This window comes from Salvia hispanica, chromosome 5 (assembly GCF_023119035.1).
Source record: "Salvia hispanica cultivar TCC Black 2014 chromosome 5, UniMelb_Shisp_WGS_1.0, whole genome shotgun sequence".
NCBI classification, from domain to species: Eukaryota; Viridiplantae; Streptophyta; class Magnoliopsida; order Lamiales; family Lamiaceae; genus Salvia; species Salvia hispanica.
The window spans coordinates 26,195,333-26,222,452 of NC_062969.1; the positions used below are offsets into that span (position 1 = coordinate 26,195,333).

General features: G+C 34.9%; 3 protein-coding genes and 1 long non-coding RNA gene across 13 annotated transcripts; 2 read left to right on the top strand and 2 right to left on the bottom strand.

Moving 5' to 3' along the window:
* Window positions 1-837: 837 nt before the first annotated feature.
* Window positions 838-3,073, bottom strand: LOC125186419. The gene is made up of 3 exons (XR_007170440.1): window positions 2,943-3,073; window positions 1,621-1,686; window positions 838-1,115 (listed from the first exon to the last, which is right to left on the bottom strand). It is a non-coding gene; the product is annotated as an uncharacterized LOC125186419 (long non-coding RNA).
* Window positions 2,190-3,746, top strand: LOC125186418. 4 transcript variants are annotated; one of them, XR_007170439.1, is made up of 3 exons: window positions 2,190-2,495; window positions 2,578-2,691; window positions 3,578-3,746. XR_007170439.1 is itself a non-coding variant. In XM_048082778.1 (3 exons), the coding sequence occupies exons 1-3, from the start codon at window positions 2,277-2,279 to the stop codon at window positions 3,668-3,670; spliced, it is 420 nt and encodes a 139-aa protein (XP_047938735.1). In that variant the 5' UTR covers window positions 2,190-2,276; the 3' UTR covers window positions 3,671-3,746. The 4 variants fall into 4 exon arrangements, 2 of the variants coding, with proteins under 2 accessions (XP_047938735.1, XP_047938736.1); XR_007170438.1 differs by having other exon boundaries at window positions 2,190-2,490; XM_048082778.1 differs by having other exon boundaries at window positions 2,584-2,691.
* Window positions 3,747-9,730: 5,984 nt separating this feature from the next.
* On the top strand, window positions 9,731-16,083 carry LOC125187966 (splicing factor U2af large subunit B). 4 transcript variants are annotated; one of them, XM_048084660.1, is made up of 14 exons: window positions 9,731-9,934; window positions 10,908-11,040; window positions 11,769-12,055; window positions 12,152-12,265; window positions 12,971-13,041; window positions 13,610-13,680; window positions 13,760-13,804; window positions 13,881-13,940; window positions 14,327-14,387; window positions 14,481-14,593; window positions 14,721-15,167; window positions 15,293-15,431; window positions 15,647-15,714; window positions 15,819-16,083. In XM_048084660.1, the coding sequence occupies exons 2-14, from the start codon at window positions 10,927-10,929 to the stop codon at window positions 15,954-15,956; spliced, it is 1,728 nt and encodes a 575-aa protein (XP_047940617.1). In that variant the 5' UTR covers window positions 9,731-9,934; window positions 10,908-10,926; the 3' UTR covers window positions 15,957-16,083. The 4 variants fall into 4 exon arrangements, with proteins under 4 accessions (XP_047940617.1, XP_047940620.1, XP_047940618.1 ...); XM_048084663.1 differs by lacking the exons at window positions 9,731-9,934; window positions 10,908-11,040; window positions 11,769-12,055; window positions 12,152-12,265 and adding an exon at window positions 13,325-13,411 and having other exon boundaries at window positions 13,026-13,041; XM_048084662.1 differs by lacking the exons at window positions 9,731-9,934; window positions 10,908-11,040; window positions 11,769-12,055; window positions 12,152-12,265; window positions 12,971-13,041 and adding exons at window positions 13,132-13,147; window positions 13,322-13,411.
* Window positions 16,084-17,757: 1,674 nt separating this feature from the next.
* Window positions 17,758-21,447, bottom strand: LOC125188902. 4 transcript variants are annotated; one of them, XM_048085998.1, is made up of 3 exons: window positions 21,376-21,391; window positions 21,191-21,287; window positions 17,758-20,834 (listed from the first exon to the last, which is right to left on the bottom strand). In XM_048085998.1, the coding sequence occupies exon 3, from the start codon at window positions 20,656-20,658 to the stop codon at window positions 17,890-17,892; it is 2,769 nt and encodes a 922-aa protein (XP_047941955.1). In that variant the 5' UTR covers window positions 20,659-20,834; window positions 21,191-21,287; window positions 21,376-21,391; the 3' UTR covers window positions 17,758-17,889. The 4 variants fall into 4 exon arrangements, with proteins under 4 accessions (XP_047941955.1, XP_047941956.1, XP_047941954.1 ...); XM_048085999.1 differs by having other exon boundaries at window positions 21,268-21,447; XM_048085997.1 differs by having other exon boundaries at window positions 17,758-20,798; window positions 21,191-21,447.
* Window positions 21,448-27,120: the final 5,673 nt, after the last annotated feature.

Genomic DNA, 27,120 nt, shown 5'->3' on the forward strand with positions numbered 1-27,120 from the left:
AAATAATAATAACAAAGAATTATACAACTAAAAAATACTACTAATATATTTAAAATAATAAATACAACAAATTGTAAAAACTTGGGAGAACTCCGAGTCATAATAATTGGATGAGGAGCATTTGAAATAACTATCATTCAAATTCGGCATTTGAAAAAATCAATACACTCCCGTCACCTACAAAATACGAATCAAATTTAAATTACAAAAATATTTAATGCTTAATAAATCATAGAAACTAAAAAATATATTAGAATCAAGAAAAACTAAAAACATCCCCAGTACTATTTTTTTTTAATCCTAAAATGTAAATTATAATTTTAATAAAAATAGACCAATTTAAATTAAATTATTTATATTTTATTATGAATTCGATAATTCAATAATAACAAATTATAAAATTATTATGCAATAAATAATCAATTAAGATAAACTAATGATTTAGATAATATTAAAATAACAAAATTACTTCACGAAGAAAGAAACTCTAAATCCATTGGACTTACAAATCCTAAGATATTTCACCTTATATCAAGATCCAGATACAAAGGGTCCTATAAGACTTCCCTAAAAAGATTAAATATTTGTACGTATCCCAAAACAAACACTGACTTTGTACTTGTAATCATTTGCACTCAATACATAATGAAATGGTGGTTGTAGAACTAAAGATGAAAGAATTAATAATTTAGGATTGATGAAAGAATTAGAAATTTAGGATTCTTGCTGCCATTACATCTTGGCTTTGGAAATACCTGTCACGCCCGTATTTTACTAAGGATAGTAAAACATGGCTAATCGTGACCGGGGATGGGAATTAAGAAGAGGGGATAGAAATTGGGAAAAATAAACATGGGTAGATCATATATTCAAGGGTTATTTGAAAAGAATATACTTTGAATAGACTAGCTCGATCATAAAAACTCGAGTTAGAGGTTCATACAACACAGCTTTATCAAACATAAGAGTCATATAGAAGTGAATTGCTTCAATGCACAGCGGAAATGACTGAAACATGGTTCCATGTATGAAGACATGAACCTCCGAGAGTACTGCATAAGAATAAGAGTAAGCCCCACTTTGGATCAACACTCTCCACTTCATCACAGCTCAACCTGCACATTTAGAAATACATGCAGGGCTGAGTACAAAAGGTACTCAGTGAACACATTGCCGAAAGATACACATATACATTTATAAAATATTGGCAAGCCATCATTAGAGTAATTCTTGGGGTTTTTCCTTAAAAAGACCCAAGCTTACTAAATTCATTTACTTAAAAAGTTCGTCTGATCAGACTTCATTCCTTCTGTAATTTGCCATATCTGAACATTCCTTCTTGTGCCGGGAAAGTGGCCACTTTCCACGGACACCGGACCGGCCAACCCTCTCGATGACACACAGTCCACGTGTACACTAGTCCGAGTAGGGACTCTCCCCTTGCTGGGACCCGAATTCGATTCTTACTTTGATTGGCATAGCACATTCGGTATAACCAACACAGATAGGCATCATTACATAAAACCAAAACAATTTATGGCAAGACAATATCATTTGCATAGATAAATATTATCTCAAAATATTTCATACTTTCATTTGTACATAAGTACGAAAGTTCACCTTGTATGCTTCCAAACTCCGTAAAATAATACTAACTCACTTGGAGTTACGTTCCTCGCGATGGACCTTGTCCAATAAAAGATAATCACGATTTAACTTCAAGAATTAAATAAAAGCATATGATATGCACCTAGGATATGCATCCTATCTTCTTGTTCTTTCCAACGTTATTCCTTTCACTTAATTAAATAGAGAGATCACTTAACTAAATAAAATCAAGAATTTACTTTAACCAACTTACGCAAGCATACATATTTAAATTAATTCAAGGGAGTATAAGCCTAAGAAATTAATTTAATCCAAGCTAAATCTTAACTTAAAAATAAATCAAGTATAGTCTAATAACTTAACTAATCCAAGAGGAAACTAATTCATAAACATGGACTCATATATTATTTTTATTCTGACCCAAGCACTTAATCAATTTAACTATCTTGGCCCAAAGAATTAAATTAAGAGGTCCAACTTATTTAATTTAAAGAGGCCCAATCTTGAAAAAAAACTTAAAGCCCAAACTAATTTCAAATAAGAGCCCAAGACTATGAATAATGAGAGAACCTACTCTCATTCTCTCCTCTTACTTCCTGCGCCTCCATTCCACCCCCAACGTCTCTCTCTCCCTCTCTCAACTCCCTCAGCTTCGCCGGAATTCCGCCATGGCTCGTCGGCGTCGACCGGACCGCCGGTCAGCCTCCACCGGCGTCTCCCTTCTCTCCTTTCTCTCGTTTCTACCTCATTTCTCCCTCTCTCGGTCAGCCGCTGCCCAACTTAGGCTCGGCCTTCATCCAGCGACGATCTGGTCCCACCAGCCGCCGCCTGCCACCGCCGCCGCTGCGTACACGGCGGTCTCACCGCCGTCGACCGAGAGAGGTAAGGTTCTCACATCCCTTTTTATTTAATTTTTCTTACTAAAGATTTGATTTTGAAAACACAAAACTTAGTGTCTGATTTCGAAAGTTGTAGAAACGGATAGATCGTGAAAGAGGATCGAAAAGAAATGAATTTCGTTGTTGCTCGCCGGATAGCCGCCGGAGCTCCGTCGACATCGCCGGGCAGAAGCTTCGGCTTGAGGTGAGGCTCCTATTTCTCTAATTGTTTTATCGATTATATGACTTTACATAAATTGTATGTAAATTAGGCTCAACATAGAATAAAATGGTTTTTCACACTTTAAAAGAAAGAGCTGAAAGATTAATTATTTGGGAGCATGCTTGATTGTGATTCTACGTTCTATATGATTTCTTGCTAAAATGACATGCTTGATGAAATCATGCTTGAAAAAAAATTGAAAAGATTTAAAGGGAGTTTTGAGAAAATCCTACCTCAAAAGAATGATAAAGATTGTTTGATTTGTGCTTCAACTTGAAAATACTCCTCCCCTTGCTTGCTTGAAAATTTGCTCGTAAAAGAGGTTTTAAGTGTATAAAATTTTAGTGGAAAACTTGTATGTTTTTGAAGATGAAAACCATTCATGTTTTATACTACTTTTCTGACAAGAAAATAAGGATCATCATCCCATTGTAAAACACGTCTCGATCATGGTTTAACACGTACCTCTTTGCATGTAGTAACTCTCTTCGTTCAAAACACGTAGGTAGCAAATCCCTTGTTGATCAACACGTAGGTGATGAGTCTTTACTATGTAATTCATTTCGCTAGACATTTGCATATCTTTCGTGGCACGTTCGTCTGCATCGTGAAGGATGTTTTTGGCCCATTCTATTGAAATCTTAATAAGCATGAATAGTCCTTGACTATTCACCACTATTTCTTACTATTCACACCACTCATGAAGAGATACACCTACACACATATTTACACATATATATCTTCTCGTATGCATTGATGTCACTTTCAAGTGAATAGTAACATCTTTGTCTTTGATCCTCATTCATAGTTGACTAGGCTTAAAAGATGAGATTGATTTTCTTACCATGTCAACATTTCTTGTGTGTAGGATCATGATTTGAAGAAAAGGATGGCATCTAAAGAGTGTAGCTTTGGTTCTCCGAGAAGCCATTATTCTTCAGTATTTTTCTCACTTGTATAGAAGAGACTCTATTATGTATAAATAGACATTCAATATATACTTCTACTATAATTGTATATGGACAATTATTTCATAATTTCTTGTATGTTCTTGCACATCAAACTCTTAGATCAATTTTTTTCTTTCTCACATCAACACTTGATTATTAATATAAAATCAAGAACAAAGTATAAAATAATACTTTATTTATTTGACACGTCGAAATATATATATTTTTTATTTATTTATTTATTTTTTTCCGGGATGTTACATTCCATCCCCTTAGAAAAATTTCGTCCCGAAATTTGCGCGATTCATAGGAAACAATTTTGGATTTTGTTCGTTCATTTTCTCTTCAACCTTTCACGTTTCTTCTTTTCGTCTTTGGTATTTCAATAACACATTTATCCTTGGTGACTTATGTGTTCTTTAACTATTGCAACTTTCCATCTAATATAGCTTTCGCTCCTTCACGTAACTCCGATGTGTTTAGGATCACCCATCCATGGTGTATAATGCGTTTAGGGGCAAGTGTAATTTGAGTTTGTGTTATATGGAAAACGTTGTGCGCGAACTTGAAGCTTGGTAGTAATGTCACTTACTTTTTGGAGAAACCTATAAGGTTCTCTATAACGAGTCTTAACTTATTCTTGCAATCTAGTCTAGCTATACCCTTTTTGAAGAAGATAATTATAGGAAATACCTAGTCTCATAGGCGTTAAACTCTAATTTATTGCGGTTAGAAATTTGTACTCCCTCTGTCTCACGTTACTTGACTCTTGAGTCATTTCTTTTTTGCAGTCGTTTTGGAAAAATAATAATAAATAGTTCAAATGGAGAGAAAAAAAGTAAGAGAGAGAATAATGTAGAGAAGAGTCTTAACTATATTATTTTTTTTTACTTTATTTTCTCTTCACTTTAATTATTTATTATTATTTTTTCGAAACGAGTGCAAAAAAGAAGTGACTCAAGTAACGTGGGACGGAGGGAGTATAAAATTCCTTGTCAAGCATGTGCTTCTTTAATCATTTCTTGGATTTTCTGAATGATCTCCATCATCTGGTAGTCATGGTTCGAGTCCAATATTTTCCCTTCTATCAACTTAGTTCTAATAAAGATAAAATCTCCACATCTAGATGGCTTGAGTTGTGCTTGAGAGCTCTTGCAAGATTCTTTAGAATTTGAAGGTGAAATTTTGATTTGTGATATTACGTCATTACTGTCTTGCTATTCCACACATACGTTAGGATAATTCGGAATGAAAAACTGTATCAAGGGCACTCTTGGCATAATGATCTATAGTTACTTAAATGATGATATTTCCTTGTGTGGTCGTGGGTAAACGAACTCTACTGTTCTGCATTCCCAGTTCTATTTGGGTTTCTTCCATGATTTAAATTTTTTTCATCGAGTCGTTGGTGTAGGGCCTTAACTTGCTATCAGCCAATCGTTTCTCAACAAACGATGATATGCTTCTTTCTTGTCGAGTCATCAGCTTTTCTCATGTCTAGGTTTATTTTGGTACACTTGGAATGGCGGTGAAGAATATGTCTTAATTTTATTCATGATTTGCTTCTAAGCTCTTCATTATTTGGGATGTAAAGTCTTCATTCACGTGTGAGGGCGTTGTCATCCTTCTTACGATAGTTTCCATGATTGCTTTTATCTAGTCTTTGCGTGTTCTCAACTTGTCTTCTCAAATTGGATTCTACAACTAATGCAGTCATCCTCTTTTATGCTATTTCAAGTCCTTGCACGGTTTCGAACTTAGATTTCTAAATTCTCATATTAGATCTTTTTGAGTAAAGAGGTTTAGTGGGTGCCAAATCCTTTGGCTTTAAAGCATTGGCTGCTACTTTAGCCTTGCCAGAATGGAAGTTTACGCTACAATCGTAGTCCTTCGAGCCACCTTCGATGTCGCATATTTAGATCCTTCTGCTTGAAAAAGTGTTTACGGCTGTCATGATTCGTTAAAATCTCACATCGAACTCCATAGAGATGATGCCTTCAGATTTTAAGTGCGTGCACTATGGTGCGCGATTCCAAATCGTGTGTTGGATAATTTAGTTCATGTTGTTGAAGTTGTTGTGATGCATCAGGACGCTATTAGGTCCATTGCTTGATGCGTCGGTGATAACACCATAGCTTGTTCATAGCTACAAGATTGTTATTATGAGTACAATGATAATCTTCTCCTTTCGTAGTGACGATACAGAGTTTACTTTATATTCCATCCATGGTCACAATTTACGCCTTCTACCTCGATATCCTCCAATCACCATGCGTCATCTCCTCGTTTCTTTCACCTCCATCGTAAGTTCTCACCATCCTTGCTAGGTTTAGGCATCTCTGCTCATTTTTCAACAGCTGCCCCTTCAAGCTCCAACTTGAATCGCATTTCTCAAACTGTAGGCCCTCCAATCTCCCTCAACTCAAGGCCAAAGCAACACAAGCTAATCTCCTCAACTCAAGACCAAAGCAACACAAGCTAAATTTATAGAACATGGATAGCTTTTTGCATTCTTCTCGTAATAGAAATGACACACGTCACGTTACATTCTTACGTTTAAACCCCTTAATTATTTGCATAACCGTAAGCATTAAAACAATTAATCGTGTACTACATTTAAATATCTAGTAACATGTTGGAGGCCAATATTTCTAACGGACAAACATTATTGCTTTGAAACATGAAACACTAAATTGGACCTTACATTTCCTTTTCTTGTTATACTAACATGAGTCAACATAATGCAATTTTTCGATTATAGACTAACAATTAATAAAAAAACAGTTATAAGCATAATGGCATTTAATCTTACCATGAAATATTAAATGAGACCTTACATTTTCTCTTCTTGTTATAAAATCGATATTTTTAGTCAACATAACTGTTGGATATAACTGCCCTATAAGATTTTAAATTTGTATCTAATTATTGTATAAATTTAAATTAATTGCAAGTGCACCTAAAACTTGCAAATATTCAAAATTATGCCCAAAACTCGCCTTTTATAGATTAGTTTAGATTAGATTTTGTAGAAAAGAAAAGAAATCAGTTTTATTGTAATTAATTATTCCATAAATATTCAAATTGGTCCATAATTTATAAATATTTCAAAATAAGGACAAAACTTACAAATATTTCAAAAAACGGCCAAAACTCGCCTTTTACATATAGAACTAGTTTTAGCCCACGCGCTATGCGCGACACAAAATATTTTTGTTTTATTAATTAGACATTGTGAATAAGTAACATAAAATAAAAAATAACATCATTACATAAGATAAAAAAATAAAATGTAATACATTATAATCACAATATGGATTAACGATATAAAATTAAATAAGTTTAAATTAAATCAACACGAAATATTTATTAATTACAACACTTATATAGGTATTTACAACAAAGAAAATTACCATCCTTAATACTACATACTTTAATATTAAATTACTAATAATATTCAATTGGTATAATTATTTAATATACCACTACAAAATATAATTAAGACAATAATATCGCCATAAAATGATAAATAATGAATAACAAAACAAACAAAAAACACAAACCACATCTATCACGACTCTTCTTCAGCCTTATTTTTCTCCTTAATCTCTAAATTGATGATTTATGCGTATGTGCAAATGCAAATGTGATATTTATGATTTTTGTCTTCTTTGCTTCCTTTAGCCATTTCGTTGTTAGGTGTTTTTCTTTGCATGAAAATTATGGAAGTGACGAAGTTGGCGACGAATGTGTAAAGTTGTAGCTTCAAAATATTATAGATAGTCAACAACTTATGTGATTTCTTTATTTGTAAAAAACAAAATACTGTAGCCTAGACGAAAAAATAAAAAAAATTAACATGAAGAAAATACTTAGATATGAAATAATATCACTAAAATAGAATGATCTTCAAAAAGGATTTAAAAGTGCTCTTTGTCTTTTACCATCTTTTGCACAACTCTCTCTCCACTATCTCCGACTCACGTCTTTTGTTCTTCGTCTTTCACTCTCTCATATGACACTTGCTCCGCCTCATTTACCGTTTCCACAATGATAGAACATGTATTTATAGACAAAGATCACCAACAATTTCTAAAACCTTTCAAATGCAACTATACATCACAAAAAATGAAAGAACATTTATCTACCTAATAAATAGTAATTAAAACATATATTACTTTATGATATAAATAAAAAGCGTTAGAAATCATGTATAATCATATTCAATCCATAATCTTAATTGATTATTATTAGCTAAACCCTAAACCCTAGTATCAACCCGGTGTGTTGCACGACTCATTAATTTTTCTTTATATTAACTTATTAACTTTGTATTTTGTGATAAGTATTATGATACGAAATATAAAATCATAAATATATATAACTTGGGAGTATGAATAAAGTGTGATATTAAAACTTTTAATTAAATTTATTTATTTGAAAGTTGAGGTGTGCAAACATATTTTAGTTAGGTATGGAAATTTAGAAAACATGTTATAGGTTACATATATTTACTTAATGCAAAGAGAAAAGAGAAAAATTCAATTAGAAAAATTTACACAAATTTCTAGAAATTCTCTATCATTGTTTCTCCCTCGTGCCAATTTTAACTATTTACACCATTTACATCCTTGTTTCTTGAAGATTTCTTGCTAGTAGTTGCCGCTATCAGCTCGCTGTCAACGTCAATATCTTCCATTTCAGCCTCAGTCACTCTTTATTGTAGTCACAACACCCCATTCTCACTCACTCTTTATTGTAGTCACAACACCCCATGTCCTTCGTCTTTCACGGGTCTTTTAATGACTCAGAAGTATTGTTAGGATGTAGATCATCGAGAAAGGTAAATCCCAAAATTTCATTTTTTGCTGATAAGATCACATATTAGGAACATAATAATTGCACAAAAATAGTGCTTAAAATAGATAAATAATCACAATTTTTTTATAGAAAAAATTCAGTGATGCAACATGTATAAAGAATGCGATGAGGAAAGGAATTATAAGCCAGAAATGATACCATACCTTTGGATACATGAAATTTTGCCAACTTTTGGGGAAGTTGATTACCGTGGGAGGAAGTATAATGTATGATGTGTGAATATTTGGTGTGTGAATATTTGGAGTTGTGAGATAATATAGGGCATATATATAGAGGCTTTTCTTAATAGTATTCATATTGAAATTTATTATGTGTAACTCACATTTGATTGGGGGCAGTTTCATTTTTTAATTAGTGTAACCGAAAATTTATTTTTAGTGTAATTCACATTAATTGAAATTATGACTGTAGTAGCCGAATATCAACTCTGATTAAATTACGTAATCCAATGTATTCAACATGTCCAATGTGTTGTTGTATAGTGTAAAAATGATAAATTTGAATAGAAGAATAAACGGCTCAATTAATTATTTCATAATTATAAAGAATATTGTATTACGAATGAAATGAATAAAAAGCAATTAATGAAAATAATCATTATAACTGCTAGTACATTAAAATATTTTCACAGCTAAATTAATTTAATCAAAATTTACTTTTGCAGTTTTTATTTATTGCATTTACATCCCTTGCATAAAATAGTTATTCAAAATCACTCAAAACTCGCCTTTTATATATGTATAGATATATAGATTTAGATATAGATAAGTCATAAAAATTACAAACATTTCCTCTACCTGATCAACTCCCTCCGTCCCCGATTAAGAGTCACACTTAGACCGGGCACGAGTTTTAAGAAAATGTAAAGAAAAGTTGGTTAAAAAAGTTAGTGGAATGTGAGACCCTTTTTTATATTGATTTAATAATAAAATTGAGTGAATTGAGATAGTGGAATGTGTAATCTATTTACTATTTATAGTAAAATAAAGTATGACTATTAATTGGGGATGAACCGAAATGAAAAAGTGTGACTCTTCGAATTGGAATTGGGGCGGAGAGAGTATTTTGCAATCATTATTGCTTCAATGTACATGATTATTAATCTGGGCGGCCCACTTATCTAGCACATCTTTCAAAGCAAACACAAATCTGGCCCATTTATTTATTGAATAAAAACACATCTTTTGCGATCTCCTACGAGCACTTCTCTTCAAAAACACACCAATCATCTACTAGTACTACTACAGCCGTCGCCGCCTCCTCAGCCCCCTCTTATTGTTGGCTGACCGGCCAACTCGTCGACTCCCCCTCGCCGTTACGCCGTGTACTTGTGCTCGCTGTGTTCTTCTCTCCATCAACGCAGCAACATAGCCCTAGTTTTCTTTGTCCATCAGGTCACTTTTCTTCTTCGACGTTTCATCTTCTTCTTCCATCTCAGTCCACGATCTGCTGGTTTGCTTATTTTTCCTGAATTGGAATTTGTGTACCTAAAAATTAGAATAATAGTAAGATTTATGATCTATTGTCAAATTGTTTGATTTTCATTGTGAGGTGTAAATTTATTGGACAAATAAGTTCTCTTGGTGGTCTATTGGACAGTCACAGTAGCTTGTGGAGGGAAAATTGAATTTATGTAATTTCCCCTAAAATCTGCTTTTCTATTTAGCATAGATTGCCTGGACAGCTGGACTATTGCAGTTGCTATCATCGAGTTTTTGTTTCTAAGTGAATTTTTTTATGGAATCAGGAATACTTGTAATTGGGATGGTGTAGTCTGTTGGTCCAATTTCTTGCCTAAACACCTGGAAGGCACATCCTTTGTTCATGCCATGTCTAAATAACCACAGCCTGTATATTATGTGGTTATAAGAATCAGATGAACTGCATAGCATAATCCCCCTTATCTTATACTCCCTCTGGTACCCATTAGAAGTCCCATTTTGCCATTTTCATCCCGTCCCCATTAAAAGTCCCATTTCACTTTTATTATTTTTGATAAGTGGGCCCTACATTCCACTAACTTTTTCTATCATTTTTATTTATAAAGTCAAACAATTTCTTAAAACACGGGCTTGTAAAAAATGAGACTTCTAATGGGACCGGAGGGAGTAGTATCTTTTAACTAACACATTAGGGTCTTGCAGCCCACATTTGTACATTTCTTCATTAATTAGAGAGCATTTTATATGTTTGATGAATTAGGAATATAGTATGAAACTATATGCAAGTAGAGTTCCGGTATATGAAACTAAATTGTAGGTATGAATACTGTATTCTGCTGCTGGTTATGTGTGGAATTTCAATGTACTGATCTATTCCTTGAGGATGTAAAATTCACTCTTTTCGATCCTCTCCATCCTAACACAGGCACAAACGCTGTTTTAAGATGGCAACTCACGAGGCTGATGGAAATTTCCTTTCTCCATCTCAAATAGAATCACCCGAACTAGCAGCCATGCAGGAGAAAGCTCACAAAGGTTCTACAAGTTCTGGATCCAAGGTCTGGGAGATATAATTAGCTTATTTTGTTGGTGGCTCATCTACTTTCTGTTTTAATTGTTATTTCCATGCTGCAAGAGCCCAGTGCCCGAAATGCTGTTACCAATTTAAATAAATTAATGTGACATTGTTTCCTTTTTTGTTTGATGATTAATCTTACTAGGTTGGAAGATATATTTTTCTGGATTTCTTAATTGAACTTTTCTCTTATTGTGGATTTGGATGGTTTTGTTGGCTTAAGGACTGAGGTTAGTGACCTATGGGGGTAGTTTCTCAATCCACCCCAAAATGGGATATACTAAAGGTCTGCTCTTAGTTAAGTAAAATAAATTAATATATTCAGCATTTTTGGCTGGTAGTTTTAGATATTCCATATAAAAATCATGTTTTTTTGGAGAATGCTTGTTTCGCTTAGAAAGCAAGAATGACAGTTGATAAACTTCGCAGACAACTGGTGTTTGCCAAAAAACTTATAGTAGTGGAGAAAAAAAAATTAAATGAGAAAAATATCATATGCCATTAAATTCTGGAAACAATGTGGGGATCAGAGCATCCATATATTTTCATCTCACAAATGAAAAGGTCCACATGAAAACTGTTGCATGTTCTGGTTGTACTATTTCACAATTTTATATTCATCAGAAAGGTCAGTTGCAGAGCATACTTCTCCGATTGTCTGTTATCTATATGTTGCCTAATGTTACATTTATCAAACTTCACTTTTTGCAGCATGAATCTCGTGATCGTACAAGAGATAGGGAGAGGGAGTCTAAAAGCAGAGACAGGGCAAGGGAAAGAGGTAGAGACAAAGATAGAGACAGGGACAGAGAGAAGGATAGGGAAAGGGACAGAGACAGGGAAAGGGAAAAGGACAGGGATAAAGACAGGGAGAGGGAACGGGATAAAGATCGTGATCGACATCACCGAGATCGCCACAGAGACCGAAGTGAGAGAAGGGAGAGGACTGGAGATAGGGATGATGCCGATGACTACTACCGAAGCCGAGACTATGAGAGGTGAGACAAGTGCAACTTCTTTTGTAGTATCTACTCTACCAACAATTTCTTTCTTTGTTTCTGTTAAGGACTGAAATTTAAACATTCTAATTTCAGGCGGAAAGATTATGATAAAGATAGGGAGGAAAGGCACCGGCACAGATCTAGGTCTCGTTCAAGGGCTAAATCTGAGCACAGATCGAGGTCACGTTCACGCTCACGCTCCAAAAGGTAGTTTGTGATTGTACTTTCTGAGTCTGCTCTTGTTCTCTTTTTTGCCGATGTGAGTTCGGAAAGCCTTAGCAACATGGTGCTATAATTTGCAAAGAAAATCCATCACACTTGCAGAATGTTATATCTTGTTTCTTAATTCCTGACATTATATTCAGCCTTTGAGGGCAAGGGGTGGAAAAAAATAGGTACTGAATTCTGATTTAATGACTCATAGTAAATTAATAATTTTCTTTTACTCATGTATTGGGGTTGATGCATATAGTCAAATTTATAAAGTAAATGTAATTGATTTCACCTATTTAACAGATACCATTGGCCACTCTTTGTCTTAGGTGAATAAATGAAAACATCATCTTATTAGCTGACACGGTTGGAGGCTTTAGTTACACATAACTGGCTTAAACAGCATTGTTGCTTGGATATGTATGATTGCATCATACTCATTTGGCACTCTGAGTAACTGATATTCGTTTTTTAGAGTATGTTAGTGAGCAGTCATGTTACTGGTTTATAATATTGCTTGAAGTTAGTTAGTATTTACACCAATAATTGTTTTACTAATATGAATCCCTGCCCTTCTGTAATACCAGAATTAATTAATTTGGGGGTCAATAACTCGTTCAAATTACTTCATGTGTTTTAAATTCAACTATTACCGCCACATGTTTTGCTTGTCTCTGGCATTAATATTGTACATTACAGCAAAAGGATGAGTGGTTTTGACATGGCTCCTCCTACTGCATTGCTTCCAAATACTGCCGCTGCCGTTGCAGGTACAGCCAAACACTTGGCCTGCAGTTTTCTTTTTATGTTAACTATTATGTTTCTTTTCTGTGATATAGTGTGGAATGGTCGTATCAAAAAAATGGTTTCATTTTGGTAAGCGTACTCGGTCCTTCAATTGCACATCACATTTTGGAGTACTAGTCCCTAAAATTGACAGTTCAGTTTTTTATTTAATTATTTGCTTGGTGATGGAAACTGAGAGAGTTTTGGTTCTTGTTGTGTTTGTGTTTTCTTGTTTGTTTTGTATGTGCTATGTTATGTTCTAAGAAGGCAATGTTGGGCCACTAGCCCCACTGTGCTGACAATGGGCTTGAGCTGACTTCTGTAGCTTTTATGTACAAGGAAGAATGAATACAGGTCTTGTCCATCTCTGACCAGGATTGCATGTTTGGTAGCTTTACATAATTTCTGTTAGTTGTTAGAGTTCTATTGTAAATCGATATCCTATATTGGAATATAGTCATGGAGAAAATATAGTAATTAATATCAACTCCATCACTTGAGAATAAGATGGACTGCGTTTTTTATGATGGATGTAACTTGGTGTGACAACAGGTCAACTTTCGGGAGCCACCCCCACAATTCCAGGAATGTTCCCCAATATGTTACCTTTGCCAGGCGGACAGGTTTTCTAACTTTAACCTCTGACATTTATTGTAGCTCTTTAATATAGTTCCTGAAAACATATCTTAAATTTGATTTCAGTTTGGAGCCCTCCCTGTTATGCCTGTGCAGGCAATGACTCAGCAGGTCTCCTAATGCTGCTTTATGTATTATATGTTAAATCTTAATATGAGAAATCCTTTAAGAAATTTTGTTTTGTCAGGCTACTAGGCATGCTCGCAGGGTCTATGTTGGTGGACTTCCACCAACTGCTAATGAGCAGGTGATGCTACGTTCCATCTCTATAGCTCTTGTATTGTAGCTGGGTATATCCATTCCTAGATTTGGCAATTGGCACTAGATTCTTAATGTCTTGATTTTTATTGTTAAGTCTAACTCTTCTGCCACTAGTTAATGAAAGTTATAATTCTTCTCGTGCTGTTATTCGCATGTGAATGGAGTGATTCTGTTGGTACAACATATCCACATCCACAGTTTTCTTTAATATTTTGAGGGCAGCATATTCAATCATTTTAAAGGAGTCCTGTCCTTTTCACAGACTTTGCTGTTAATCCCTGATTTGTGTATTTCTTTCCTTCCTCGTATGTATTTTGTTTCATTTTTCTGTGTGATCAACAAGTAATTCATTTTTATGTTCTCCTTGTGCAGTCTGTGGCAACATTCTTTAGTCATGTTATGTCAGCAATAGGAGGAAATACGGCCGGTCCAGGTAACATCTCTACACTGTTATAAATCCTTTGGCTATCCATATATCTGTGAGGGATTTTATGTAATAATTCATATTGTTCTTTTCATTATTCAGGAGATGCTGTTGTCAATGTTTACATTAATCATGAAAAGAAATTTGCTTTTGTGGAGATGAGATCAGTTGAAGAGGCTAGCAATGCAATGTCTTTAGATGGCATTATTTTTGAGGTAGCAACTGATCTTACTGCAAGTTTAATTTTTTTTACTACAATCTTTTTACTTATTGCTTGTTTTGAGATGCCAATTGCATGCATTGCTATTGTGCATTTCGACTAATTTCTTCTTCATTATTCAGGGTGCACCTGTTAAAGTTAGAAGACCAAGTGACTATAACCCCTCTCTTGCTGCCACGCTGGGCCCCAGTCAACCTAATCCCAACCTGAATCTTGCAGCTGTTGGGTTAACACCAGGATCTGCTGGGGGGCTTGAGGGTCCTGACCGCATATTTGTTGGTGGGTTGCCGTATTATTTCACAGAATCGCAAATCAGGGAGCTTCTCGAATCCTTTGGACCGCTTCGGGGTTTTGATCTGGTTAAAGATAGAGAAACAGGGAACTCCAAAGGCTATGCATTTTGTGTTTACCAGGACTTATCTGTTACAGATATTGCTTGTGCAGCTCTTAATGGGATAAAGATGGGTGATAAAACGCTCACTGTTAGGCGTGCTAATCAAGGTACAACACAGCCTAAACCTGAGCAGGAGAGTGTGTTATTACATGCGCAACAACAAATTGCATTACAGGTAATAATACTCATGTTCTCTGATGTCCCTGTATTCTTATCATGATCCTCAAGGCTGTTGAATTTAAATGTGAGTCTGACTGGTACAGTTGTTGAAATTTGAAATGAATGTCATTTCTTTTGCAGAGACTCATGTTAGCACCGACTATTGCACCAGTTACAAAGGTTGTTTGCTTAACAAATGTGGTTACCCCCGATGAGCTCATGAATGACGAAGATTATGAAGATATAGTTGAAGACATGAGAATTGAATGTGCAAAGTTTGGTTAGTAATCTGAGCTCCTCTGCTTCTAAAATCATCTTTTTCTATTTTTCTTAGTTTTTAGTGGGGCTGAATAATTCATTTTGCGGGCAGCGTTTTCAACAACTTGTTCTGGTAAACGGAATATTTACATACAGAAAATCCTATTATAAATGTGGCTGATATACTTTCTTCAGTGGATAAAACACTGATTCTGAATTTTGAATTGAAATTTGCAGGTACATTGGTGACTTTGATAATACCCCGCCCAGTTCCCGATGTAGAAAATGCACCTGGTGTAGGGAAGGTTAGTTGTTAAGCATTCTTTCATCCCACTAGAAGAGATGTGTTGCCTGCAATCAAATATTTTGTTGTGCCACTGATGAATGAATATTGTAACTGGTGATGTAGGTTTATTTGGAATATGCGGACACTGAAAGTGCTGTAAAAGCTCGGCAAGGACTGAATGGAAGGAAATTTGGGGGAAATGAAGTTGTTGCAGTTTTCTACCCAGAAGATAAGTTTTGGGAGGGAGATTACAGCGGATAGTTCTGTCGGCTTGTAGGAAGTTTTCACTTATTTAAATTTGAAGTAGGTTTTGCTGCAAAGACCTGTTGTGATTTAGTTCGCTCTTAACGGCTTCTATAACAATTACTGTGTGTGATGTTATGATTTTGATAGGATGTTTCCTAGTCTGTTCTTGGTTCCTAGTAATTTACATCAACAGATACCTTATTCTCAAATCTTTGATAAAATGAGAAAAGAATTGGACAAGGGTTTGATCTACCTTAGTTAAGTGTTAGCTTAATTATGCAGAGGTGAGTGGAGATCACCCGAGTTTGATGCAATCAATCTTGTTTATTTTAGGGGAATATTTTGACCTGAAAAAATCAGATCGCCCCAGTTGATAATAATACATTAATAATAATAATAATAATAATAATAATAATAATAATAATTTATTATTATTATTATTATTATTATTATTATTATTATTATTATTCCCTCGTTCACGAAAAATTCGTCCCGGTTTGATCGGGCACGGGTTTTTAGAAATGGAAAGTGGGTTGGAAAAGTTAGTGGATTGTGGGTCCTATTTTTATATATTAGTTTTATAATAAAATGTGAGTAGGAATGAGTTAGTGGAATATGAGATCCACTACCAAAAATGGTAAAAGTGAAATGGGACAATTTTGGGGGACGGACGGAAATGGAAAAATGGGACAAATTTTCGTGATCGGAGGGAGTATTATTTTATTTTATTTTTCCTTCCAGTTGATAATAATACATGTTCCTTAAAGTTATGCTTATAGGTTGACTTAAAATTCTCTTTTATCGTTTTATAGATATGCAAGTAGATAGCTAACAAACACTATAAATGCACAAAGGCAAACAAATTTTTAAGAACTCAAATTTTATTTTTCTAAATAATATGAGTACGTCGACATCCATAAAATTCCTCCAATCATGTGTATGTTTTATAAAAATGACATACACAATACTTGCAAAGTAAAAGGAAAAGGTTGCGAGACAAGAACATGTATTTAAAATTATGAAATCTCCATTTTTACCCAATTCTAATTTCTCTAAAATGACACATATTTTCAAAAGGCAATCGAACTTTGAGCATAAAAAACTGATCTATCAATGGAATAGCTAAAGCCCAGATATGTGTATATGTCAACCCAAATTATATCCGTGTTGTAAACAAATACTTGTAGTGTGCGAGTTCGAAGATAACATGCCTGGTTCATGTTCGAACTAATCATTTCCTTAAAAGTTCGGATTTTGTTTAGACATTATTGGGTTGGATTGTTATTAAGTTGACTTGAGAGTCGAGACCGACCCAACCAACACAATTTTCTAGGCATATTATACATAGAGAGAGAAATGTTATGTTACATACTGAGCACCATTAGCTAACATTGTTTTCGTTTAGTCTATGTTAGTATTAATTTTCTGCTTCAAAAATTAAGTTGAATTCCAATATTATAAATATTTTTGTTGACATTAAATTACATAAATATCAACAATTGATTATCCTTTTATTAATTTATTTGAAGTTGTAGATAAAATAATAAATTGAGACCTCAAAATTCTTAGTATTCCATATTTGCAACTCAAAAACTCCCAGGTAGAAAACTGGGTGTCTCCACAACAGAGACAAACAACTCTTTCGTCTCTGAAGAAGTCTGACCAACAATTTTCAAGCCAACTCTCTTTAAGTCGAGATCTTTTTGGAAGACTCGATAATAATTTGGTTAATATCAACCTTGGCATCCCATCAATTTTTTTACTATAAAATAGAGTTGCAAATACAATGAGTGACATTTCATTCTGAACAGAGGAGTGCAATGCTAATGTGTATCTGCTTCATTTCATACCAAACATTCGAAAATCATACTCTACAAGAAGCCAAACCAGCAGGACAGAAAAAACAACAATCAAGAAATGCAGAGAGCAGCAGCAATGGTTTACCATCTCATTCTTCAACCTCTTCAGTAACAGATGGCAACACGCCCTCTTTCACGAAGTTTGGATCAATAAATTTAGCCACAAAAGCCCACAACTTATATACATCATCAAAATTACTCAAAAATGCAAGTGAGGCAGTCACAACTTCAACTCTAATAAACCCACTTTTTCCCCCATTTGCCATTGGCTTGCAAAGGGTGGTATCATCAACACTCACAGGTCCACGCTGCTTCGACTCTTCTATGATACGTATGTGACTCAGTATTCCGACACCAAGACAGATACCATGCAATTCAGCGAGCTTTTGTACAACCTCCGGGCTGATCAGACCCCTAGTTCTGTCCCTCACATTGAAAGCCACTGCAGCGCCTCTTTCATATTTAATCTTTGGCCCGTATATGTGAACAAGCGGCACACTGTCTTGCCTACCCGAACTAGGCAACCTTAGTTGAAGCAGAGAGGTCACAAGCCAATTGATCAAGAAACGAAGCCGGGAGGTGGTCTTGTTCAGGCCCAACATATTTATATGATCCAGATGCTTGCAGATTATCTCAGGTTCACCCCTTTCTGATTCTTGCTCGTCATACTCCCCATTGCTCAAATAGTCATCATCGTCTATACTATTGGGAGACGTTTCTCCTGGCTCTGGAGCCTGACAAATATGAGCTCTGTTGTCTTCTGTGCTAAAGGATACCCTTCTCCCTTTATTTCCAGCTGTTTCACTCTCCTCTATCCCAAAAAACCTGCCTCCGGCAATTCTACTCTTTTCTCGCCTTTCCAGCAATCTAAATTCTCCCTCTGTCTCTCGTCTTACAGCACTCTCTTTCTCGAGGCATATCTCAGAAGCACAGCCAGTCTGAGTAGTCAGACGATTAGAGCCCCTAATAACAGAGCAAGTTGAATTGTTGATATCGACTTCTTCTTCAATCTCTTTGAATTGCTGATTATCCGGAGTCCTATATTCTCGTGAAGCTGGATATCCTTCCGAGAATGGCTCTTCTTCAGGTATCTCCTTGAAATGGTCTAGTTCTTGAGAAACTGATCGAACAGCAGCATCAAATGAAAGAACCTCATGATTCCCCGGGTTCAACTCCTTGTCATACATTCCGCTGCTTGGTAACTTTGAGGCATTCGGAGAAGTGAGTTTATTGTTCTTCCTGCTAAACCAAGCCGGCGGTAGAGGAGAGGATGCCATATGTTTGTTTGAAGGAGCTGCAGCATCCGATCCTATTGGACTCTGACCCAAATCAATCCAAAGTGAGTTATCCGATGATTCGTCTTCACTGAAGACTGGACTTTTCATCATCTCCCCGACAGAAACACTTTCAGTTTCTTCAAATATGGTGCTTGCCCCATCTCGGTCAGAGCTATTATCATGCTCCATCTCGGTCTCGAACACATCCCTCACCTGAGCAGAAGTGTAGGCACCAGAAAAGGCCGGCAGCTGAGAATCGCGACGATTCTCACAATTCACTTCACCAGTCCCATTCACTTCTTCATCCTCATCACACCCAAATCCAGGGATATTATCCATAGAATCACTCAAGTAGAGGGGAAAGACGGGGCTTATTTTGACTATACCCGACCCAGCATGACCCGATTGATTTTGAAGACTGCTCATCACAGATTTCTTGATCAAAAGGCATCCAAAACCAGTTGGATCATAGCCGAACACTCTGTAGAATGACGTGATGATGAAGTCTGGCCGGAACAAAGACAATCCAAGAGAATCCATGTCTTTCGGGCCCAATGCTCCAGCATCGAGCAAGACATGCCAGTTGTTCTGTTGGGCTAGAGCCATCCACTGATATGAGTACTTGGAACCAGTGACTCTCGACTGAACAGGGAACACGAATAGACCGGTTGCTGAATCTTTCTTCCTCTTCTTTTTGTTTGAAATCTGCTTCCTCAAGTCAGTCGAACAGAGCTTGAGAGTAGGCCATCTAAACCACGCGCTTTGAACCTTGGCACCTTTCTCTCTAGCACTCTGAGCCATCCAGTTCACAGATTGACTCTCGTGATCAAACATGGTCAACAACCTCTTGTTAGTGTGAAACGGATATGACTCAGCAAGCAACTTGAAAGCTGAGCCACGGCTCACAGTGAAAACAAGGCCGTATTCATTCTCAGGGATGTTCAAATAATCCATAATTCTAGTCTTGATATCATACTCTACAGTCCCAATCTCAGCTCCCCCGTATAAAGCATGATTACTTAAATTAGCCGTGATCTCAGACAAACTAAACGTCGACGATTCCCAATAATGGATACTTTGCAACAATGAAAACAATCCAAATCCACAGTAATCAAGGCATACCTTTGAACCAACACCCAAGAGATGCGAGTACTCATCCTTCCTTAGCTGCTCAATCTTCTCAGATGACTGGTATTTTGGATACATCGTCAGGAACTTGGAGAAGGCCTCAGTTAGCTGAGGAATCGAGTCCTCAGACTCGAATGTGCGCTCGGCTGCAAGAGCAGTGGCTCTGAGGAACTCCTTCTGGGCATTGAGCCGTGCCAGTGACCGCGAACGGCCTAACCCCTCATCTTGATTGGCCAATGACTCAGCATCAATGTCTTGGGACTTAACAAGGGAGCCATCTTCGGAAGCTTCTTCAAGAGCCTCCCTCAATTTGTGTTCGTGCAATTTTCTCAGAATTGAAGGATTAGCCTGAATTTCCTCATTTGAATGCTCAGAACCATCTCTTCTTCTGCTCTTTCTATCCAATAGCAGTGCAGCACAATGAGAGAGTGGTTTCCATAGAGAGAGATGCATTAAATCTTGCTTTCTTCCCCGTTGTTTGCTCTCAGAATTCAAGAAATTTAATCTGAAGTAGGTGTATAGAATTCAACAGAGCCAGGGAAAACAAAATGAAGCTCTCTTTTCCCCCCTTTATTGGTGAAGCCTTCTACTCGCTGAACCCAGATAAATAAAGGAAAACCAATTCAAACCTAATTTCAAAAGGAAAAAGGAATCAAAGCAAGAAAAAAGCTTCCTCAAGAATAAACCTTTGCTTTAAAAAAAAAAAACCATTTAAATCCCCCAGCTGAAGGAGGAAAAGGGCAAGAGCATTTGCTTTAAGCAAACATTCAAACAGCATGGATAGATATTTGAGTTTAATCATATGAAATGGACAAATGTAAATATCGGGGCAGATCAATGAAACCCTAAACGCAGCATTTATTCCGAATCAGCTCAGAGAAGATGAAAATGAAATTGCAAAATGATGCGTTCAAGATTAAAGTTTCGAACATCCAATTTTACAAAAACCTCATAAACGGAGTAATCAAAATCTACAATAAATTACCTAGCGATGTGCAGAAACAAAGTGGGGAATTTTGAAGCTTTTCGCAAATCGAATGAAGAACTGAAGAAGCCCCCTACCTCTTGTTTGTTCCTGACACCTGAAGCTACTATGAGCTATAAATCCTCAAAACTTGTGTTGAAACAATCATATCTCACTTCATTTCAGCAAACAAATTTAAAGCTGACCTTCTACAAGGAACGCATATTTACTACAGTTGTGAATCGCAAAACATACCTCAATTGATTACATTAACATACACTCTTACTAACATTGACCTATTAGGGTGCTCTCTATCTAAGCTAGTGGAATTCTTTATTGTAAAACACACTTAACCCAAACATGAGTTGACATGAAATGACAAATTGACTTTCTGTTATTAATAAATCTTTTATCCGCCAATTTCGTTTAATACTCTCATAGTCTAAAAAAAATACACATTGTACAAATTTTAATATATAATTAATAAAATAGAGTGACTACAAAAATAGTCTCTGGACTATAAGTTTATCTCGTCCATAATTCATGGACTTTGAAAATATCGCCAGACATCCCTGGACTAAGGATTTATTTCGAAAATGATCATTTTTCATCGTTTTCGGTCGAAAATACCCTTTTGGGGGTTTTTTGGAGGTTGGACAATTTGGTTTTTTTATACTTTTAACATTTTAAATTTGATATTATTTCAGTGATGTACTAAATCTAATATTATTTCAAAATTATCATTCCTCATCCCTTTTGTCATCCTTATTTTGTTTCTTTATTTCAATATTAGATTTAATTTTACGAAATTAAATTTTAAATTTCAATTTTTAAATATCAATAAATTTTTTAAATTTAAGAATTATTAAATAACAAAAATTAATAGTCATAATCAATATTTGATAGTGTCTAATATTTAATTAATAAGGTATGCCAACGCCTTAGTTTTAATCAATATTTAATAGCTTTAATCATAAATAGATCATATAACACGATTTATTCTGAAATAAATATGCATCTAATGTAAGACTGATATAATTTACGTTTATTAATTTGAAAACAATCAAAATTTACTAGAATATTTCAACAAAAATACTCCTATATAAAATTTTTAGCGAGATCAAATTTTTAGTGAACTTCATAATATTTAATCACAAGCAATTATAGTAGCCGAACGAAGGCTAAATAGAGTAGCTCTTATTTTTCATCATGATTAATATTATTTTTCTGTACTTCTTCAATTTAGCTGGATATCATATTAAATAACAAAAATTAATAGTTTTAATCAATATTTATAGTGTCCATGAATTAACAGTTTTAATTAAAAAAATTTATTGATATTTAAAAATTGAAATTTATAATTTAATTTTGTAAAATTAAATCTAATATTCAAATAAAGAAACAAAGTGAAGGATAGTAAAAGGGAAGAAGAATGATAATTTTGAAATAATATTAGATTTTGTACATCACTAAAATTTAATATCAGATTTAAAATGTTAAAAGTGTAAAAAGATCAAATTGCCCAAACCCTCCCCCTCCCAAGGGTATTTTCGACCGAAAACAGTGAAAGAAAGACCATTTTTGTGATAAACCCTTAGTCCAGGGATATCAGGCGATATTTTTAAAGTCCAGGGACTATGGGCGAGATAAACTCATAATCCAGGGACCATTTTTATAGTTCACTCAATAAAATAAAAGAGATAAAAATAATAATTAAATTATTTTTAATAGATAATACGGCTCACCTCATTAAAAAAAAATATTAAATATAAAAATATGCTATCTTTATACACATATGAAAATGAAAAGAGTTTTCAATTTTATGAGTCAAAGGGAGTAAAATAGGTTATTTTATGAGTCAAAGGGAGTAAAATAGGTTAAAGAGTTTTTTTTTAGAAAGGTCTTAGTTGGGGGGAGGGGGGGAACTTTTTTACTGATACTATTATTATACACTCCCTAAAGTTCCTACAAAGTACGAACATTGATTCGGCACCCACTTTAATGCATAATTGGAGAAAAGTAAGAGAGAGAAAGAAATAAAAAGTTTTTAAAGTATTTTTATCGGGGAATGAGTCCCACCTTATTAGAGAAAAGTTTCCAGAAATAGAAATTTCATACTTTTCAGGGACGTCTTCAGGAACGAATGGAGTATTATTTTGATGCAAATGGTCAATTTTAGGTGATAATTGCGTGCTAAAGATCATTAATTCCGACTTAATTCAAGTTCTTCCTATCTCTTGTAAACTTTAAAGCACTTACAATAAACGAGAGTTATAAACTTCTTAGCACTTACAATGGAGGAGAGGAGGGAAGGGAGTCCCAGCGCGTGGCTCCCGCATTGTGGGGTTTGAGGACTAGCATGGGGATCGAGTCGGGGATGGCCGGGAGGCCGTGAAGAGTGCCAGGAGAGATGCGACCACTTGCAATATCCAATGTGGCTGGCAAGTCTGTGCCGAAATGGAGTGCGGGGGTGGGTAGGGTTTTTGTATTTTTTTAAAATTTTTTCCAAAAAATCCTATAAATACATCTCAATCTCCGGTTCTTCTTCATTCCTTCACTTCTTCTCTTCCTATCAATACCATTCTCACTTGCTAAGAAAATCAAAGGAGCTGCTTCTTAGATATTTAATTGTATTCGTCGTTTTCAAGTTTTAGGATTTTGAATTTTCTAATTTTAAATTTTTACGATTTGTAATTTTATTTTATTATCTAAGAAGTATTTCTCCGCGGCTCCCCCATCGTGGTGTTCAGGGACGGGCGGGAGGCCAGGAGAGGCGCGGCCGCTTGCAACGCCCACTGTGGCTGGCGAGGCTGTGCTGGAATTGAGAGTGGATGGTTTATATAATTTTTTTAATTTTTTTTAGAAAATCCTATAAATACACCTTCATCTCCAATTCTTCTTCGTTCCTTCACCTCTTTTCTTCCTAGCAATATTATTCTCACTTGCTAAGAAAATCGAGCTTCTTTATAGAATTTTAATTGTAGTTGTCGTTTTCAATTTTTGGGATTTTGAATTTTCTAATTTTTAGGATTTGAAATTTTTAAATTTTTATGATTTACAATTTTATTTTATTACTCCCCTCGTCCCGGCTAAGATGACAAATTTCTTAGCTGGCACAAGATTTTAGGAGTTATTGGTTAATGTATTTAATTGGAGAGAGAAAATGTAGGTGTAAGTATTAAAATAGAGAGAGAAAGAAAGATGAATATTTAAATAGGACTGAGAAAAAGTGGTTAGGTGTATTAATTGGAGAGAGAAAATTACCAAAAAAGAAAATGTGTCATCTTTGTTGGGACAAACTAAAAAGGAAAACGTGTCATCTTAAATGGGACGAAGAGAGTATATAATAAGTATTTTTGCATTATATAGTGTCTTAGGGGTGTGATCAATTGCTAACTTTCTTAAGTTGCTAACTTGCTAACTCATCAACAATGTATTAAAAATGTCAACACAATGACATTAAAATGTCAACACATGATTATGTTGAACTTCAATATAATGTGTTGATATTATGTGTTGACATTTTAATGTCACCGTGTTGACATTTTTAATACACTGCATTGATTAGTTAGCAAAGTTAGCAACTTAAATAGTTAGCAATATAACACTCTGTGTGTCTTATATCTAACTTTTAGAGGTAAAACAATGAATAGTTTCAATTAAATGTTCTGGTTTAAGGAGAAGGCGTATATTGTAGGAGTTGTGATTTGAGACAGAAATGAGAGAGAATGAGACGGACCAAGAGTCCTGGCCTAGGGAGAGGGTGCACGTTTTAAACTCTCATGGACAACCGTAGAAGTTTAACCTTTTGTGATTTTTTCACAATTATGATTTTTGGTTAAACTGAAGTAGAGGTGCATTTGGATATCTATACTCTATAAATATATAAAAGGGGAGTTTTGGGAATAATTACACAAATGCCATCAATAATATAATTTTTTTTAATATACTTACTATATTATTAAATTTAAAATATTAACTTAAATGAAATATTAATACTATGACTCTTCATTTTTTTCATGATTAACTATCCACTAATGACATTCATTGCCACTTACCCACTAACCTATTAACTTTAGAATTTATATAGTCCTCGAACTGAAATAACAAGGCTTTATTTTGTTCATCTGCATTTGCAATTGCCGTATGAAACGAAACAACCCATCTACATTACATTCTTCTCCAACTTGAATCCTTCCCTTAATCCATAAAGTACTAGCCTTTCGCGGTTGAGATCAGGTGGAAGGGGCACAAGATTTCGCTGGGCTCCTTCAGGAGGAGTGTGAGGAGGAACTGTATTAGGGAGGAGATGGTGAAGAGGGTTGATGGCCCCTGGCCCCCTACGGCGCGTTTTGGAGTGGGATGAAGAGTTCCACACTGTTTGCACCCTCACTGGGAATAAGGAGAATGTGTTTAATTCGTGGTATGGGTGGTAGCAGCTACACGAGAAGTAGGCAATGTGGGGGTATACTATTAGAGTATACAACCAGTTTTTTTTTTTTTTGGCAAAATGCATGCATATTGATATCGGTTGTATATTCCATGCTATTTTTCTGATTAATTAAATATAGTTAACATAAAACTGTAGAAGGTTGTGGTAATATTCTTATTGTGGCACATTCATGCATTCTGCATATTGTTTGTCTTGAATGTATATTCCATGCTATTTTGTTCACTAATTAGATAGTTCTAGTAAGGCTATAAAAGGATGTGGTATTCTAATTACGTGGGTTGCGTGTAGTATCTTAATGCTTATGCATCAAGTATTGCTCTATAGTAATTGGAGCGACGTGATTATCCTTAAGAAGTTGTGTATGGCAGTGACTAGGATTGAGAGGATACAACTGTTTGTTTTTGCATTTCTACAATTATCTCTTGTGTCCAACATTAATTATCTTTTTTATAGATTTTGATATTCGGAAATTTAAATATTTTTTAATATTCATCCTAAATCGAGATAGTGAAAAGTTATATGGATTGCTTTCTTTTTCCCCTTTAATACCTAATATATTTTGATGCCCCGTCCAGTACCTATATAATTGTCCACCACTATATGCATTCTTTATTTTTATTTATTTTTATTATGTTACTGTATTTTTGTCGATGATTTTTATCGATTTGTCTATCTTCGAATATATATTTATACATTATTTTTATTGACATATGTTTGTGATTGATCTTTTGTAGTATAGATCGAAAAGTGATTTAAATGATAGTATGTGATTTGTGTGCAATTTTTAGTTTATAAATATATTTGATTATATTATTTTTTATTGATACAATAAATTGCTATTGTATAATTAGTGATTTTAGAACTTGAAATAATAATATTGTTTCTTATTTGGTATATGTAAATTCATAATTTTGAATTTATGCAAATAAAATGTAATACCCGCACCAGTATTTTGTTATCGATATAGTAATGTGGAACTAGAAATGTAACGTTCTCTCATTTCGTGAAAATAAATGGAACTCGAGCCGTTATTGAAACTTAACCTTTTAGTTACAAAAAAAAAACTAAAGAAGTAAGTGAGCGAATTAAAAACAGACTAAAGATACATTTCGGAAAAATAGAGTGTTTCGAATGGCATTTCATGTTCAATAAAATGAACAACTAATAAAATAGGTTACATGGATCAAAGTCCTCAAAGAAAGAAAACAAGGAAAGGAAAATATAAAATTTTGGGTGCACTTCGGGCCTTTTCTCCAGGCCCAAATTAGGGCCCGTTTCGAGCAGCCCGTCGGCCCAGACAACGAACCCAGGCCCGCTCGAGGTACAGCTAGGTAGTAGCCAAGATTTCTCTCTCACCTGCAAGATAAAAACAAGTTTTAATGGCTAAGGAACAAGAGTAATTAAGGGCTACTAATTGAAGAAAAGGGACAACATCTCTTTAGTTGAGAGACCAAAGACTTACCCAAAAGGGGCAAGTCCAGCCTGCAAATTCTCCACC